We start from the raw sequence: 17072 nt of genomic DNA, 5'->3' as shown, positions 1-17072 counted from the left end.
ACGTATACAATATCACATTGCGGCGCAAGGCGATGGCTAGAGAAATACCAGCTGCATTAGAATTAGATTAGCATTAAAATGAATCATCAACATTAAAAAGTTTTTTTTTCAAACTTTGAGGATTTAAAAAAAAAAATGGCAAGTTGTGCCACAATACGAAGTATATCAAAAAATTACAAATAAATAGTAGTATATCTGTGTGTAAGGATAGAATGGCCAACCTTATGATTCCAGAGATAGCCTCATTTTTAATGTCAGTCCATACAAATTTTTCTTAAAAAATTGATAACTCCTTCATTTGTACACGCAATTGCTTCGTACGAAATTTTATAGCATAGTAATGATCAGCAGAATCCATTTCTAGCCAAAAAAAATTCCCTTGAAAATTCAAGTCTCTATGTCTATGAAAGGCGATTTTCAGCCCACTGTGCGCCTGTACCCAAACCCGCCTCCTAAATTGAATAACCCTCTTACCGAAGAACTTATGATTTGTGATATTGTTGTTTTTAGAAGCGGGCAAGGCAGGAATGACAGATGAAGAAATTGCAGAAATCATTTCTGGGGAATCAGAAGTCCTGAAGGATCAACACGTCATTGGGTTTGTAATACTTTTTCTATTCAAAATTACTAATCTACATATTATACCATATTTTGTTCATAGTTTTAACAATAGAAATATTTCAAGTGTACTTTTTTTTAAAATGAAAAACACACATTGTAATTCACCACTTTCATTGAATTAACTAGCTTATGTGTACACAGCTTTCCTGGGAGTTATTCTTATGAGATAGACATATAGCGTTGTCTACTTTTCTGTAAATCTTTTTAAGATATACAATTCCGTAGTACATTATTTTGATGTATCTCATAAGGTTTAGCCAGCTTTAGCAATGTAAGCGCCCAAAAAATGTTTTTCGATTTAACAAATAATTATAAGCTATAATTAGTCGACTGAAATATCAATACATATTAACTCTTACACCAGAAATGTCAATGGGCAACGTCCATCATGCATTGATCACATTTTCACAAATATCAAGGATATAAATAATTTAAACTCGGGAATTATAAAAACCTCAATTACCGACCATTACATGACTTTGCTACATTACAATCCAATAATACCTCAGGCGATAAACCAACATTGCGGACAAACTGCTAATAATAAGAAAGAAATATCTATTGTTAATATCGAATCTTTGAAAAATAAATTGTCATCTGAATTATGGTTAGATATTCTCCGAAGTGAAAACGTCAACGAGTGCTGTAAAATATTTGAAAATAGATTAACAAACTTTATAAATGATTCAAAACAAATTATTCCAAAAGGAAATACAGCAAAATTTCGTAAAATCAAACCGTGGATAACACATGGGCTTGTTGTGTCCATAAGACACAAAGAATGGCTTTATAAAGAAACAAAAAAAAACCACTAGACATTAAATTAAATGTTCATTTTAGAGAATACAAAAATAAATTAACCACGCTCATAAAAAACACGAAAGAAATTTATTATAAAAACAAACTTGATGATTCTGAAAATGACAGTAAGAAAGTTTGGAATATAATCAATGAAATCATGGAAAATAAACAAAAAACCAAAAGTAATACTATTAAGAGTGTAATACAAAACAATAACATAATTAACTGTATTGAAGAACCTAAAAAAGGAGCAAACGCTTTTAATGATTTCTTTGCAAATATAGGAAAGAGTCTAGCAGAAAAAATTACCGTGAAAAAAATAAATAATATGTATATTGAAAATATTCCGAATATAGAAACTAAACTTGAACTCTTCGAACCAACCAATCCGTCTGAAATTGTACAAATTATATCAAAAATGCGAGGTGGTTCTGCTCCGGGATTTGACGGTCTCACCGTAAAAACACTAAAAATCATTAAAAATTATGTTTCTACACCAATCTCTCATATTATAAACAATAGCTTTAAGACAGGAGTTTTCCCGAGCACGTATAAGAAAACCATAATCTCTCCAATATTTAAGTCCGGTAGCCCGGAGGACATTTCTAATTATAGACCCATTTCACTCTTATCTAATATATCGAAAATTTTTGAAAAAATTGCTAAAAAAAGACTAACTGCATTCTTAAATAAAAACAAAATTATAAATGAAAATCAATTCGGTTTCACAGAGGGAAAAAGTACCCAAGATGCCATTGCAAAAATTTCATCTAGTATTCAGAGTACCCTGGACAAATCAAATAAATGTATAGGAATTTTTATTGACTTAAAGAAAGCATTTGACAGCATTTCCCATGAAAAACTTATATTAAAATTAAAACAAAATGGCATTGACCACTTAGCCCTTAAATGGATAGAAAGCTACTTAACAGAGAGACCTCAAATTGTAAAATTAAACCAAACTTTTAGTACACCACTAACAAGTACATTTGGCATTCCTCAAGGCACGGTCCTCGGACCATTACTATTTTTAATGTATGTAAATGACATTTTCCAACAGAAAATCAAAGGTGAATTAATCTCTTATGCTGATGATACTGTTTTATTAATAAAAGGTCAAACATGGGAACTAGTTAACAAACTTGCAAATGAATGTATTAACCTCTCAGAAAAGGACTTTTATTTACTTTGTGTCCCTTTGCGAACTGTCAAAACGCGGAAATTTTTGTGTTATTCACGAGTTTTGTTAAAAGCTCCATAACTCACGTTTTGGGAAACGTAGCCTCATTCTAAAAAATGTTTTGGAAAGATTATGAAATTCACTATCGTATTGTTTTGTTATACGTAAATATTTGCGTTTCTAAATATACATTTTCTGAAAACGTCAAAAATATGTAAAAATCGCTGACCATTATTTCAAAGCTGTGAAAAATGTACTTTTTTCTGAGTATCATAAAGAAATAACACTTTATATATTGAAGAAATATAATTAAAAACTATTGGTCACCTCAAAATATTAACCGTCCAAACTAAAATATTTTTAATAAATTATTTAAAAACGCAATAAATTACGAACGAACAAGCTGACAGATTCAATCGACTCAGAAAATGCACCTCTAGATTCCATAGATATTTTTGAATGCAGACGCGTAGCGTTATTCATTATCGATACTCTGTTTTTTAAATCATGGCAATCCGTATACTAGTGATGGAAATAAATCGATTTTTGTAAAATCTCGCGCGCTTACGTGAAAAGACGTACTAATGTCTTGACCGCTATTATCATATTTACGTCTTTTGACGTTCTAATGTTCCGAGTGGTTAATATCTTAAAATCATGGTTTGATAATAACCTACTCACACTTAATGCTAAAAAAACAACATATGTATTATTTTCACTACAAAAAATACCTAAACACGAAGTAAATATCATAATCCATGATGAAAATTGTGACAATATCAACTGTCAACTACTTAATCCTATGTGTACTGTAATCAACTCTTCTTCTGAAATCAAATATCTTGGTGTGATCATCGATGAAAATCTGAAATGGAAAAGCCATATTAGGGAGTTAGTAAAGAGAATAAGGAAATGTATATATATATTTGTTAGGTTAAGAAATATTTTAAATGTGAAAATACTAAAAAATGTATATTATGCTCTTGTCCACTCCCTGCTTATTTACGGAATCATAGGTTGGGGAGGATCTTATAAAAACAACCTAAACTCAGTAAAAGTCTCGCAAAAAATTATTATAAAAGTAATACTTAAAAAAAACTCTACTTTCCCAACAAAATTGCTTTTTAAATTGTTTCCAGTACCAAATATTGATGATATATTTAAGCAAACTTCCATTATAAAAATGTGTAAAGAAAAAAATAACACAGAATATCAAGAATTTTATAAACTCATGAGAAATGGAAATCAATTTATTACGCCAATCTTTAAAACAACTCAAATGCAAAACCATTATATTTACCAAGCCATAAAAAACTACAATAATCTCCCTTCCGAATTGCGCTGTATTACGAACCAACAAGAACAAATAAATAAAATCAAACTTTTTTTCCAAAAAAACTTATATTAAACAAAAATAAAAATATATATATATTATTATTATAATATATATTATTATATTTTTATTATTATATCTCATTATGAATTATGAATCTAAGTAAGAATCGTGGCTCCCTTATCAGGCACAAGAGCTCCTCTTTTCTGATAAGGTATACATAACCATATATGAACCTTAATATTATATTTTGCAAAATATGTATGTATTAATGTAACCCATATGATGTATATTAAAATAGTAAAAAAAAAAAAAAAAAAATTGAAAATAACTCCTATTTTTTAATGATTAATTATTGTATTTTTGAAAATCTAACTTTTTTGTTAAGTAGCTACTTTAATTAATCCCAATTTTGCGACTAGAGTACATGCCTGCGCGTGCGAGCGCCAAATTACAAATTCAGTGCTGTCGCTAAGTAATCTTCACTGTGTAAAATAGTCTTAATCACTGTTTATTTTAAATGCTTGAGGTAAAACAGTAAAAAAATCAGCAGTAACAACGAATATCAATAATAGTCTCCGTTGCTTGATGGCACTGACTTGATCACGAGACACTTTAAAATCCATCGCGCGTCAAGGCCTCTACTGTAGTCAATCTTTGATTATGCTCGGAGAAAAATGAGTATTGTTAGTTTATTAAGAATATCTTCAAATAATCGGATTAAAAACGGGATTTTAAGCCGTTTTCTGATAAACTTTTAATAAATTTCTAATGACCAAACGCGAAAATTATGATTTTTATGAACATTTGTTCCGACATCGTGAAAATACATTCGTATTTTACTAAAAGTTTATTAGGAAACCTATCAATTCATTCGTTAAGGTCCTGCAATTCTGTTTTTAACCGGATTATGAATAATTTGAAGAGGGTCTTAATAAATTAGCAATACTCAATATTATAAGTTTGACCATAGATAATAGCGCCAAGGGAGATGGGTCATAATCCGCTATTAGTATTGCACTCACCGCCTTTGTTTCTAATTACCTACAAATGCATAACTTTCTTAGCACAGCTGCTTTGAGTGCGTGCAGTTTGGTCGCACCTCGGCGACAGTCACTACGTGTCCTTGCCTCATCTCCTTTTGTCTCTATTATCTATGACTATGACTAATCATGATATAAAATCACCCATATTTTCATAAATAATAACTTATTTAAATCATTAAAATCTCACGCTAGTCATCAAAAACTAATATTAATGATAGAAAAATCAACCAGTATAAAACAATGCTTTTTTTTTGCTGTAATACATCTATTTTTGATTTCGACCTAGTTGCGCAATCCCGGCTATTAGCCCATTTCAGATTTTGTCAAATTTTTGATTGGCTGAGGATTGAACATTGAATTGTATTTTCGCTAATACATTTCCTGTTGAAATATAAAAATAAAACTCTCTTACAACACAACTACACCACCAGAACAATAACCAACGGTCACTACAAAGTACCTTCACTACATACCACATCAGCTCAAAGACAATTTTTCTTCCTAGCTCCGAAAATATTTAACCTTATCCCTGAAAACCTACAAACCGTGAGTCAACCCCATTCCTTTAAAAAACAAAGTACGAAATGGATCCTTACACACGGAATACATCACAACTACAATACCCATTCATTCTACACTCTATAAATTTAATCACCTTTCAGACAAAACATAATATATCCTTATTCCCTAACTTAGCGGTATAGTATGTACATAATTAATTAGTGTGATCTATTTACTAATAATTTCTCAAATTTTTCATCTTATTTTAATTCTCTAACTTCTCCATCCTCTTCTTGCAACCCAAACTAGCTATACATCATTTTTTCTTATTTCTCTATTTTATATTATAGTAATGTATAGATTCTATGTCCGCAAACTGTAAAATTCACCCGCCATAACACAGGGTCATCCCTAGCATGGAGGGGGAAATATCACAAAAAACCACATGTACTCTCTAAATTATGTATCAATAAAATAAATAAATACATATATTATCCAGTTTCATAAAGGTGATATATTAGTGTATTTGTAAGTGATTAAATTTAGATAGATGTATTAAAAAAAACAGATAATTGGCAATGCGTAAAAATTAACGAAACTCACTGAAAAAATTACGCTCTACAATATTGTCTACTCTAGGCACCGCCATCTTTATTAATACAAGCCGTTCTGTAGAAAATGAACTGACAGTTAAAGAGACATATAACAGTATAGTATAAATAGAAGTGATTAGTACAAAAAGCTGCTAAACCCAGTGCAAAAGTAAAAAAAAACAGGTAACTTTAACAGTAAGTTAATTTTCTACAGAACGGCTTGTATTAATAAAGATGGAGGTAGTTTAATACATTAGTTATTCGATGTGGCTTTCAAAAATATGTGTTGAGTTCATCTGATTAAACATTTTAACCCCTTGAGACGATTTCCTCACAACTGGGTGCAAATCACACTAGCATAAAATTTAACAATATCAATCATTTAAGGCGAAGCTTAATGCCAAATCATTATTTTGATTAGTCTTAATAATAAATTGGTTTACAATATGAACACCAAAAATATGCTTTAGATAAATTGAAGGTTTTTCTATCTTTTCGCTTGAGTAGAATACAAATAAAAAAATAAATTACTCAATAAAAAATATAAATATAAACTACTAAAAATTTTTTTTCAATAGAAATGTCAACGCGTAAAGGAGAAAACTTTTAAAAAATACAGTATTATATCTTAGATTATCTGTGACAGTTTCACTTGATTAAATTTTATGCTTTCTTATAAAATTATTTTCAAAATAAATGAAAACCAGTTTTGTGTTTGAAATCGAACGTTTCTAGACTCCGTTTGTCAAGCGATTTTAATGTCGGTTACCTACAATATAAGGTATTCCAAGAATATACTACACATTTTGGCTTGTAGCTTCCTCTTAATCAATTACTAATTCCATAAAATTCATAAGTTAATCAAAAAATTAAAAAAGATTAATTCATTCGTAACTAACAAGCATGTGTATAAATCATAAAAAATAATTATCTCCAATTGTAACTCAACAATTCATTTGTTTAAACAATTCGTTTTAATTTTTAATTATTAAAGACAATATTAGCGATTCCTAAACGAAAATTTGAAACAATTAGAAAAATGTACGGTCACATCTAGGACTCGAACCCAGGACCCTTGTCTTGCCGGGGCACCGCTCTACCAACTGAGCTAATGGGACCCTATCTCCTTCGGTCATATTTAACTGTATCATACTTCGAATAAGAACTACCAACATTGTATTTATTTTTTCTCATCGCACATTTTTTTCTGGCATCTATCTTTATGTATAATCACAAGATTCAACCCGAACTAAATGCAATCTAGACAATGTCTTAGATAAATATATCTTATTTTAATTTTAATGTGCGACATCTATTGACTTTTTTCTGGGTTCGAGTCCTAGATGTGACCGCATATTTTTATGAATTTTCTGTTTCAAATTTACGTTTAAAAATCGCTAATATTGTCTTCAATAATTATTTATTAAGTAATTCCAAAAAATAATCATTTTAAAGTAACTCATCAAAAATAATTTCTCATAATAATCATAAAAAATACATCGTTTTCAAAATATCAATCATTTAATTAATTATTATTACATGTTTGCTTATTTTCTTTTCATGAAATCGACAAAACTCTTCACTTCAATTTGGGATTAAAATATAAATATAAAATACACACTTTAAAAATATATTATAAATGGATACAACAATAATTTGTCAATAAATCGTAAATGTAAAAAAAACTGCAAAAATGTTAACTGATTACAAAAATATGATTTGTGAAATAAATTGATAATTTGATAAAATCGTGATAAAACATTTATTGATAATAAAAATATTTGCTTATAACCTAACGAAAAATAACTTATTAAAACCAAAAAAATTAATAAAAATCACAAAATGATCAAAAATCTAACAACAAAAAAAACTGTTAAAAAAACTAAAAACCGAATATTAAAATTACCAAAACCGCGATAAAAACAACAAAACGTTAACGAAAACAATGAATACAATTAAAATCAAACCTTTCAATGGTACTTATTTTCTAAACTCTGGTAAAAAACTGTTTTAAAACTTTCAATAATCCCAATAAATCCGGTCAAACCATTTAAAAAAACACATTAAAAATTCCTATAAACCTTCAATCCAGTCTCCAAAAAGTCCTGGCATCCCACATGAACAGACCTGACGACGATGATTCCAGTGTCAACTTCAACAAAATGATGCCGGTCATCGGATTCCTCAAGGACTCCGAAGTGTTTAAGGCCCTCAATGATGAGACTATCAAGGGAAGAGCTGAACTAATGGAGGAGCAAAGGAAACACACCAAGTTCCTGCAGAAGCCCAACAGACCTATCCCCTTCTGCAAGAGATTGGCTATTGAGACTACGTTCAAGGTGAGTGTAATGATTACATAGTTCAATGCTAGGTAGCGCCTAGGGCGGCTATTTTTACGGGGTCTAAAGTCCGTCTAGTCTGGGGACTACCGTAAACGGTATTTTCGATTTATAACATCTTTCTCTTTAAGTTTTTAAGTTCATAAAAATATATATGTTATTTTTTAAGATAATATCTATAAATTTGTTATGCCGAAACGGTAATTATGTGAAATGCCCCCGATAGAAAATAATAAAAAAAAAACAAATTAAGCTCCGAAAATTATTAAAAACACGTTTTGTTCTATTATTTAATATGTTATGGTCATGAAAAAAATCACAGTGTATCTTTAAATACAACTAAAGCATCTGTCGAGAGATTTTAATAGATAAACAAAAACTTTCTACTTTCTTGGGAATCATAGAAAAAACAGTATTTTACAATCGAAATAACATATCGAAATTGATTCATCCAAAATTACAAGATTATTTAGAAATTTCCAATACATATAAAAAGAAACTATTACCTAATAGTGCTTCAATGTGTGATAGCGTTCGAAACACTTTCCTTTATGCAGGGGCACATTGCAAAACTTGCACATGTACCGCGTTTCACTGCGTAGTTTGTGAGCGGAACATACGCGACAGCGATTTTATTATTTTTATTGTGTTTCAAACTCATTGTATTGACAGGTAGATAGATCGGGTACCGCCGACAATAGAAAACACATGACCCCGCACCCATTTAGAACCCATTGTTTACAAGTTTCCCGCTCAATACCGCTTTGCGCAACAAAACGAGTAAACTCGTCTCCCGCGTCTTACTGTAAAAAGGCATATGACGAGTTTTCACGTTTCCCGCAAAGAATGTGTAAATATAAGCGCGCTGCCTCTAACATTAGTATTTACTTATCTCCCTTTCAAACCATCTTTGAACGCTTACTACGGGGTCTTTGAATTCCGAACATGTTTTAGAGTCTGTCTTAAATTGATAACATGCCCCTATTGAAAGTGCGTCGATTAAGGAAATATTTAGCAAAGTGGATAAAAGTTTTGATCGGCGATTGACGTAACGAAGCAATTTCAAAGTCATTAAGGTCAAATCACACTGTTTTGAGGCCAAGAGATTGTTTTGTGTACAAATACCGTACAAAAATACACTCGGCATTCTAAACGTCGATGCATTTCAACCTGTGACAGATCTCTAGAGGGTGCCAATTAATTGATTCGTTGCATAATGAGATTATTTATTATTGTCGATGGGCAATTAAAGAATTCAATCACAGACGATTATTTGACATTTGGCAATGGCAAACTTATCGATGGATGAATTGATAGATTAAAATTAATTTAGAAATAGATGACGTATTTGGGACGATTGGTCCACGGTGATGAAGTAACGCGGGGTGATGTGGATGAGTTGAGGTACAAATAATGATAAATATAAGTAGTCTTACGTCTCATTACTGCAATGGCATTTATGCTAGCCTTCCAAAATATCAAATTGACAAGCTTCAATCAGTGTTTAATGCAGCAGCGCGGCTCATAACCGGGGTTTCAAAATATTCGCACATTTCAGAACACCTTCGTAAACTTCACTGGCTCAAGTGCCTTGAAAGAATCCAGTACAAACTGTGCTGGATGGTGTTTAAATCCATCAATGAAATGGCCCCACCCTACATCTCTGAACTATGCGTCCCGGAAAACACCGGTCTGAGGCAGTCAACTCTTAGATCAGCAACATCATCAGCTGTAGGCAGACTGATGGAACCTAAGCGCAAGCCAAACACCAAGTTTGGTGATCGCGCTTTCGGAGTATCTGGGCCGAAGGGTTGGAATAAAATCCCTCCGGAACTAAGATCCATAACAAGTCCAACAGAATTCAGGTCTAAACAAAAAACTTACCTTTTTAAGCCGTCCCTTAAATTAAATATACCATTCCTGAGAGAAAGTCCAGTTATATCCAATTATGTCCTAAATCCTGTATCTAAATATCGCTAATAAACAATTAGTTAATGTTAATTAAGTGTTAATCTCAAATGACCTACCAGGTAAGTATTGTACTGTATATTATCTCGATATACATATAGTTAGTAATAACATGGTAGAAATGTATTATATTTATTTATTTAACGCCCTAATGGGATTTTACACACTACAAAGTTTAATAATAGAGTATCACAGTTATTATAAATTCTACAAAATTAAAACAATAAAGGAAACATGATACAACGAAAATAGAAAAAGTATTAAATGCTACAACAAAAGCATATAATAAAATAAGATACATTAATAAAAATGATAAGAAGTCTCACATAAACAGATATTCAAAATAAAAAATATATATATTTCGGAAATTATAGATGTCTATTTGTGTCTCGATATATAAAAGAATTGAAATAAACAATATTTATATTGATCACTTTTAAGATGAAATATATCTCCCAGATCAGAATATTCATTTCCGAGACTGTGAAGTCTTGGAATCGGGGAATTTTGATAAGACAGTGTCCTGGTGTTGTAAAAATAAAAGGGTAGTAAATTTCGGCAAGATCTTTTGGGTATGTGGATGCTGATTAATTGGAGTAACTCAGGACAGTCAATTTTGTAATGAAGTATTTTATGTAGTACTATTAAATCTGTGTTTATTCTTCTTTCTGAAAGTTTTAATAGGGACAATTTATCTAGTAAGTAGTTATAATCAATGTTTTCTACAGGAATATGCATTTTATAGTTTATATAATTATATAAACTATAAATTGCATATTCCTGTAGAAAACATTGATTATAACTACTTACTAGATATATATATAGTTAATATACTTATAATTATTATTATTAAATATGTTTTAATACAACCGTTCCGAAGGGGGTATTGCGCACCGAATCGATTGGTATTCGACGAATGGACTGTAATTTTTAACGAGAAAATAAGAATGAACAATCGTATTTATCACAAGGAAAAAAATAGGAGTGGGAAGGAGGTCTTTACCTTGTGGCTTCAATTGGAAGTTCTGATTGTTCCAAATCGATTGGCACTCGACTAATGTACCGTAATTTTTAACGTATAAATAAGAATTAACAACATCATGAAAATAACATCAATCATTACAAAAGACACTTGCTTTGTGCCTTCTATTTTTCAAATCTTTTTGCTTCTTTTTTCGAAGGTTTCGAAGGACCTTTGGGAAATAAAAACAAAGGATAGGGCAATTTAGGAAAGAACTGGATTAGAATAACCATAGAAGTGTTTCAATTCTTAACAGGGGGTAATAAACTTACCCCAAACCAGAGTTTTGTGCAATATCTAAGTTGATTTCACATCGCAAACTCTTTTATTTAGGTTTTCTTAGAACAACTATTCGGTATATAATCAAAAAAGTAAGATTTAGTTTTTAATTTCCTTTCATTTAATAAATCAAATATAATATATTTTTTTATCTGAAATCGTAAGATTTGTAAGTAGGTACTGTGCCAATTACAATTATTTCATCAAACTTTCTTCAGGAAGGTGGGTACAATAATATTGAAAAAAAGGCAAATAAACACGACGATTTCAGATTTGAAAAAATAATATTGAAACGCAAAGTACAATAAAAATTACAGAAGGACGGAATGGAAAACCGTCGAGCTAAAACAGGACTGCGCTCAATCAATAATACACATGAAATTCTGACAAAATTACACTAAATTATTTATTGAAAAAATACCCCGTAAAACAGCAGGCCCCACGTTGGGCGCCAGTGTTAAATTACCCCTGAAAAACAACAGGCCACACGTTGGGCGCCAGTGTTAAATTACCACCGTAAAATAACCGGCCCAAAATAGTCACTTCTTTCCAATTTCAATACTTTTAATAAACTTGAATATTTGATACAGTATATTATGCAACGTTTGACAATATTTTTCATTTATTTCAGGACCCCCCATACAAAGTATGCATCACAAAACAGCCCAAGAAAGTACCTGGATCCAGTATTTTGACAGAGGTACATAACTATGTTTTAAATTTATTTTATTCTATTTGTTTAGTTTTGAAATGAGAAAATGCTTCGTTCCTACCTATTACTTACTGGAAAAGTATTTGAAATTTGGTACAATGGCAAGAACATGTGCAAATACGAGTGCATTTGTTATGAAAACAGAAGAAGGTTTGGGACTACCTTGGAAGCAAACTGTTGTTTTTTTCGTGTACTTCATCTCGTTGAAAAGTAAATAGAAAGAAATTGACAAATTTGTAACTGCATAGTTTTGTTTTAAATACTCATTCGTTTTGTTGTTGTGATAATTACCTCGAGGTAATGCGGCGTAACTCACTATATTGTGACTGTGTTGTGTTCTCCTTTGCAGAGACACTAAGTGATTGGTAATAATGTTTTCCTTATTTCCCTGTATTGTTCATTCCTAAACACACTATCATTACCCAATTTCAGCAAACACTTTTCATTTCATCTCGTTTAAATTATTTAAGTCCATTTTAATGTTTATCTGTTGCTATAATTCATAAGCAGTTTCGCATGCAACACCATCCAATCCAATGATTAATTATTGCTGAATTTAAGGTCAATCGTGGTTCAGCCAAAAGCTTTTAAACTCGTGGGGTGTTGGTACAAATACAAAATTAGTAACGTGAACTTGCGGGTTCAATTTCTACTGCTTTAAAAACAATTTTTTATTTTAATTTTAACAAAGATAAAATAATGATACCTTCTCGTCTCTCTCATCCCGTCTCTTTTATTTAGACTTAAAACTCTTATAATGGTGACTGTAATCGACCACTAGGTCTCAACATACAATTTACACAACCATTAATGCAATCGCGGTAAATAGTTGTTCACCAACTGTGTAAAATTTAAGATACGTTTCTTAGCAAGGGGAAAAGTGTTTAAGGGAAGTATGTTAACCTTTTCTTATCGTACTACACATTGCTTCTAATAAATTTAATAACTCTATAAATATAATAAATTCTGGGTTCAGATTTTAAGTATTCCTCCGTTATACATTTATGTACTGAATTAAAAAAATAATATTTTACATAGTTTTCAAATTCAATTAAAAATCAGAGATTTTTGTTAAAAATCGGAAACAAATACACCAATACAATCAACCATTTTATTTTTTATTTATTTATTTATTTATTATAAGAACTTGTTGAACATTTATACATATTTTTGATATTTCAACCGCCATGCTAGGGATGTCCCTGTGTTATGGCGGGTGATATTTACAGATTGGATTTATAAAATAAGTTAATTATAAGTTATAAAGTTATGCAATTTAGATTGAAATATAAGTTAATTAGATTATACAATTAAATAATAAGTAAGTAATAAAAATATACAAATTAAATTAAATTAAAAGTTATTAAATTATACAAATTTAGTTGCATTACAAATATTAAAATCATGGTTTCTAAATGTATTTATAGTAATAAAAATGGTATTAAATATTAATAATAATTGATAATTAGTTGATAAAATTATAATATAATTTAATTTATGTACCAATTTTTATATATTGTGGTCTCCAAGTGAACTTATCCATTTTGATATTAGTTTTTTAAATTTATGGGGTTGGGTTTCGGTTTTTAAGTTTACAGGGAGAAGGTTAAATATTTTGGGAGCTAGGTACATGAAATGTCTTCGAGCTGACGTGGTATGTAGTGTAGGGACGTTGTAGTGTCGGTTGGTTATTGTTCTGGTGGTGTAATTGTGGTGTACGAGGGTTTTTTTCTTATATTTGTACAAAAAATGCATTAGAGTAAATTTTATGTGGAGTTGCCGTATGTTTAAGACATTGTATTCAGTGAAGAGTCGAGTGGAGGAGTATCTTGTCGGTCGCTTGTTGATAGTACGTATTATCGTTTTTTGGGCTTTTTGTAATGGATCAATAAGATAATGTGCACAACCGCCCCAAATTATGATGCCATATGCTAATTGGGATTGGCAGAGAGCATAGTAGACTGTTTTCATTATTGTAGGAGTAAGGATATTTCTTAATGTTCGAAAAACATAACAGAGCTTGCGAATTCGGGGAGTTAGGCTGGCTAAGTGCTGATCCTAACGAAGATGATGATCAATTAGGACCCCTAGGTATTTTATATGGGATACTTTTTCTAAGTTTGGGCAAGTACAGGAAGAATAAGGTCTTGGACAAGAGTGAATTGTTATTTTCTGATTGTTAGTAGGTTGGGTTGCAACAGATAGACTGAAGGTTAGGAATTTCGTTTTACCAGCGTTGAGTGTCAGGAGATTGTCATCTAACCAATTCTTTACAAGGCCTATGTCGTGTTGAGCTATGTCAAATGCTCCTTTCCAGTTTTTATGACGAGCTATGAGCACAGTGTCATCTGCAAAGGATATTAGTTTTCCGGTTATGGGTAGGTTACAGAGTTTGTTGATGTAAATGAGGAACAAAATAGGGCCTAGGACACTCCCTTGTGGGACTCCAAATTGAATTGGTAGAGGGTTACTTTCAGCTGTGTTGTTAATTTTTACAGTTTGTGATCTACCAGTTAGGTATGAGGAGAACCAGTTAAGAGTTGAGTCCCGGATGCCTATTTGAGATAGCCTTTCTAGGAGTATGGGATGGGAAACCGTGTCGAATGCTTTGGCTAAGTCTAAGAATATGGCTAGACAGGAATCGCCTTCATCCAGGCTATTAGAGATGTTCTCAGTCAAATCTAAGATTGCAGATTCTGTACTATTTTTTTTTTGGAAGCCAAACTGATTGGGCGAGAGAATCTTCTGGGTTTCCAAATGGGAGATAAGTCTACTTTTGACAATTTTTTCGATGATTTTTGATAGGACACTTAGCAAAGAAATGGGTCTGTAGTTTTCGATATTTGTTTTGTCGCCACTCTTATAGATTGGGATAACCGTAGCATGTTTTAGTTGGTTGGGGAAGGTGCCACTTTTGAAACTTAGATTAACAATGTGTTTTAACGGTGTGGTAATGAAGTGAGCTATGTGTTTTAGTATGTAAGGTGAAATTTTGTCATTACCTGCAGCACTATTTGTTTTTATAGAAAGTATAGTGTCAACAATTTCTTTGGTGGATGTGGGGGCTAGGATAAGTGTGGGATGTAGAAAGTTCTGTTGTCTTACCCTTGAAGCTAGAAAATTTTGGGTTTTATTTGTGGCTTTCAAAATTTTGTTGGCTAAGTTTGTGCCGATATTACTAAAATAATGGTTGGCGTGATCAGCTAAGGTTTCTGGGTCTTCGTGAACTTGGATATTTTTCCCATTTATAACTAGTGATTGAATGTTGAGTGAGGTTTTTTTTATTTTCTGATATGTCGTTGACTACGTTCCAAATTACTTTGCTGTCATACCCTGATTCTTCAATTTTTTTCTTATAATATTTTTGTTTGGTTATTATTATCAGGTTATTGCAAATGTTACGATACTTTTTATAGAATCGTGAGAATTGGGGGTCAGGGTTATTTAGTGCTTGTTTATGGAGTCTGTCTCTTTTACGTATGCAGAAGATAAGGCCGTTCGTAATCCAAGGTTTCAACTTCTTGTTTTTGTTGGAGGCTGTTTTGGTGGGGAAAGACGCGTAATTAATGTGGGCAGTTAGTGATGCAGAAAACGTTTCAAGAGCTGTGTTGACATTTTCAGAAAGCAGGGTAGACTCCCATTTTTCTAGTTCTACTGCCTTTATCAGATGATCCATATTTACAATTTTATGAGTAGGATTACTGGGCTTAGGGGGAGGAGATTTTGAATTATGTAATTCTAGGATGGTTGAGTAGTGGTCTGTTACAGTAGATTCGAACACAATTGATTTAGCAGATCGCTTTGTTCTAACCATGATGTGATCTATGCATGTCTTAGTAGTGAGTGTGACTCGGGTAGGTATGTTGATGTATGGTATAAGGCCATGCAGGCCCATTAGGTTTAGGTATTTTGTTGTATGAGGGCTGGCTTCGTTTAGTATGTCTATGTTGATATCACCTATTATGATGAGATCTTTAGTTGAGTCTTCGATTTTTTTTTCGAGTGAGTAGAGAAAAGGGGAGACATTATTGAGCTTAGGGGAGCGATATATGGCGAAGACATTTAAGTTGTCAATAGTAACTTTGAGGCAATTTGCATGGTCAACTGAAATTTCAGACACTGTAGGGTTTAAGTAAGATTTGACATAAACTATGACCCCATCGGATTGGGACATGTGCCGAGTTGTATTGAACACGGAGTAGTTGTTGATTATTTTCGGGATATAATTTGCATTTATCCAGCACTCTGACAGCACAATTATATCAAATTCATTCCCTAATTCAGTTAGGAGTACAGGTAAATTGTCAAAGTTTTTATTGAGGCTGCGGATATTCATGGCAAATATTTTTAGTGCTTTAGGTGTGGAGATAGTTTTTTTATATTCATTTATATCATTTGTCGTTTGAACCGTGATGTTTAGTAGGTTATCGATAGGGTTATTTGGGTCCATTATAAGCGTCTGTGTATGGTGGGGGCTCGAATTCATCAGTAACATTGTGAGTTAAGTGGATGTATAAAGATAAAGGAAAAGGAAAACCATAGAAATTGATAATTAAGATGTGTTTTTGCAGATGTTTAGTTACTCTAGTGCTTAGTAGAATTATATGAATTAACGGAATTAGAACAATAGGAAGAGTGTTAAAACAGATATATATATAAAAATAAAAATGGAACAATT

General features: G+C 31.6%; 1 protein-coding gene across 1 annotated transcript in view; it reads left to right on the top strand.

Moving 5' to 3' along the window:
* Positions 1 to 17072, top strand: part of LOC149416081 (uncharacterized) — a 66008-nt gene that overhangs the window by 30783 nt on the left and 18153 nt on the right. Inside the window, exons 5-7 of the mRNA XM_089641871.1 lie at positions 511 to 598; positions 8168 to 8414; positions 12314 to 12382. Coding sequence (XP_089497997.1) covers positions 511 to 598; positions 8168 to 8414; positions 12314 to 12382 — 404 coding nt within the window. The remainder of the gene's footprint in view (positions 1 to 510; positions 599 to 8167; positions 8415 to 12313; positions 12383 to 17072) is intronic.

Source organism: Hesperophylax consimilis, chromosome 17, assembly GCF_061612785.1.
Source record: "Hesperophylax consimilis isolate HC1 chromosome 17, BYU_Hcon_1.0, whole genome shotgun sequence".
NCBI classification, from domain to species: domain Eukaryota; kingdom Metazoa; phylum Arthropoda; class Insecta; order Trichoptera; family Limnephilidae; genus Hesperophylax; species Hesperophylax consimilis.
This window is presented reverse-complemented; position numbering and strand designations above follow the sequence as displayed.